The sequence below is a fragment of the Anopheles marshallii genome, chromosome 2 (genome assembly GCF_943734725.1).
Source record: "Anopheles marshallii chromosome 2, idAnoMarsDA_429_01, whole genome shotgun sequence".
In the NCBI taxonomy this organism is placed as follows: Eukaryota; Metazoa; Arthropoda; class Insecta; order Diptera; family Culicidae; genus Anopheles; species Anopheles marshallii.
In genome coordinates, this window is record NC_071326.1 from 38281660 (window position 1) to 38284468 (window position 2809).

At 42.9% G+C, this 2809-nt stretch overlaps 1 protein-coding gene across 1 annotated transcript; it reads left to right on the plus strand.

The window, feature by feature from the left end:
- Nucleotides 1-1778, plus strand: LOC128708567 (transcription termination factor 5, mitochondrial). The gene is made up of 4 exons (XM_053803546.1): nt 1-100; nt 168-1140; nt 1209-1433; nt 1499-1778. Exons 1-4 carry the CDS (start codon nt 1-3, stop codon nt 1776-1778), a joined length of 1578 nt encoding a protein of 525 aa, XP_053659521.1.
- Nucleotides 1779-2809: the final 1031 nt, after the last annotated feature.

A 2809-nucleotide genomic window follows, 5' to 3' on the forward strand; every position in this document is an offset into this window, starting at 1 on the left:
ATGCTTCGTTTACGAATATTTTACCGCACTATGTGCACAAAAGTGGTGAAAGAAATTGCTACCAGCCCGGATACTGCTCGGTTATATGCGCCCTATATAGGTAAGATGATTGGCATTGTATCACGCATTAGCACATATGTACAAAACATGCTATTTGTTTTCGGTAGGTGCCGAATACAGAGTGGTCCAAAAATGGTTGTTAAACAATCCAGCACTGCTAGAGTTGGACCGGGAAGAAACGGTAAAGAAACTATCCTACCTCAAATATGTTCATGTTACGCCTGATGAAATCCTTGAGCAACCCCACATTCTCTTCAACCATCTGATTACGCTTGAAAACCGTACCACAATCTTGAGAGAGTGTGGATTAGTGGAGGGCCTTACACTGAACGCCATTGGGAACTACCTAAAGCTGATACGCAAGAGTATAATGGTTCTAAAGCGCAACTATTTGATTCCAAAAGATTTGGACATGTACGAACAGCTGAAGCGTCAGTTCGAGTGCACGGTGGAACCGAACCTTCGCTGGGACGATCGTACGCAGCTACAAGATATGCGCATTGCATTCTACAACGAATTTCTCACCAAACGCCTCGACTTTGGTGCACCGGAGATCGAAAAACTGTGGAAATCGTACTCGAAAATCAAGCACAAAAGCTTTGGCCACACTCAGCGTGTAATTGACATACTGCAGTACGATTATCACTTTAGTCGCGATAAGTTGGTCGCCAACATGTACTTGCTTCATGCCGATCCGGAAAATTTGTTGCGTTTTCCGACGGAGGTACCGTCGATCAGTGGCATGGAGCTGAAGGAAGTTATTGCGAAGTATCCGAAGATCACGATGGTAAACCATAGTTCGGTAAAACGGGTTTGTAATATACTCAAACAGTTGGACATACCGGACAGGGAAGTGTTGAAATGTTTGGCAATATTCACGCTCTCATCGCGTACCATAGAGCATCGGCTCGAACGGTTATCGCACGTGAAAGAGTTTGAGGTGCTGATGAAACATCCACGCGTGTTGAGATTGATACAGTACCATACGAAGGCCGCCATACGGTTGGAGTATTTGCAGCAACTGAAGGTACGCTGCGCCTCGTTAGACGTCCTGTCGAGTAATTCGCAAAACTTTGAAAGGTATTGTAAACGAACGGCGAGCTGTTTTAGAAGCAGCTCTTACATCTAATTCCATTTCTATTTCCAAGGTACGTTCGCGAAGGTTGCGACAGAACGAAGGGCAAAGATACCGGTCATGTGCTGAAACACATATTCAAGGAACGGGGTGAAGCGGCGGTACAAATGATAAAGCGCCATCCCAACTGGTTTCACGTGCCGGTGCTACAAATGCAGGAAACGGTCGACAAGTTACTGAAGAAGAAGTTCACGCTGGATGATATTTTCAATAACATCCACATTCTCCTTTATCCACTGTATGTAGACGTGCATTTTAACGAGTCCCGACCCACCATTAACTTCAACGTTTCTAATGTTACAGAAATCGAATAGAAGAAAAACTCACCTTACTGCGAAACGCTGATCCAAAGCTTCAGGAAGAGCTGGGCGTGGAACTGTACAGGGCAAACAGAACGCAGATATTAGCGCTGGCGTTGTACCTGGTAGAGCTGGAATTCCACTTCACGGGCGACGGAGTGTGGCCGGAGCAGATGCAGCAGAGCGATGCTAGTTCGACGATTAACGTGGAACTACCGAGCAGTTTGCGTAGCGAATACAAGTTTGGTAAAAAACCGCCAAATGCTCCAAGCAGTTCGACGTGATGACGTGGGAAATAGTGTTACAATGTCCCAAACTAATCGAATGTAAGTGTAAACAGTGAACATTTAACAAACACCAGAGCACTAGATTACAACAAATATTGTAGACAATTTTATTTAAAAAAAAGTACTTTGTGTACGTCATCGTAGAAAAACAAAGCCATACCATCTGAAATGCGCATTTAGGCAGATAAAATAAGATAAAGTAGTAGTAGGAACGAAGATTTTTATTGTGATATTTGTAAAAAGTTGTTCATCTAGCTTATATATTGCGCTGTAAACCTCACATAGCCGAAATCCAGTTATTGTTTTGTGATTAACTTGAAAGAAATAGTTTATTTAGTTTAATTAAATTAATGTTTTGTGCATATGTGCATAATACCGCGAGGTTGTCTGTACAATGCATACATTCTTGCACACAATGGTTGAAAAATAATTATACCCATTTCAATGCTATTATTCCTACTTAATGCCACCGGAAGCATTGTTATTACCGCTCAAAATCGGTAAACAACTAACAGCAGATCCATTTGGACAACTGTTGGTGTATGATAGACTGACGGCAGGAGATAGTAATCCGATTTGAAGGTGCCACACGGTACTTTATGCAGCTATCTCCGCTAATCCTCTTCGTGCCTCGAGACTCGAACAGTTCAGTAAAACAATGCGATTAATCAAACAACAACTCAACTCAGTATGGCCGCGGAGCCAGGTTTTATTGAACGCTTTCTGAGAACATGCATTGTGATATGCAAGCTGCATTTATGCCATTGCAACACACAACACTGCACAATCGCTTAGGCATGTGTGTATGCATCCTTTTACACAAACAGGCAGTGTCAGAGTACTTTGATTTTATTAATTTCCTATCGGGGATTTGTTGTTCATCCTTCGTACATGCACTGCCACCAGTTTGTATGGCTAGCATGCGGATATTCGCAATGCGTCAACATTCGTCGAATCAGGATAACAAGAGTCGCGTCTCATTGCTAACCAGGTAGGAAACGGTTCACACGTTCCCACTTATTCATGTG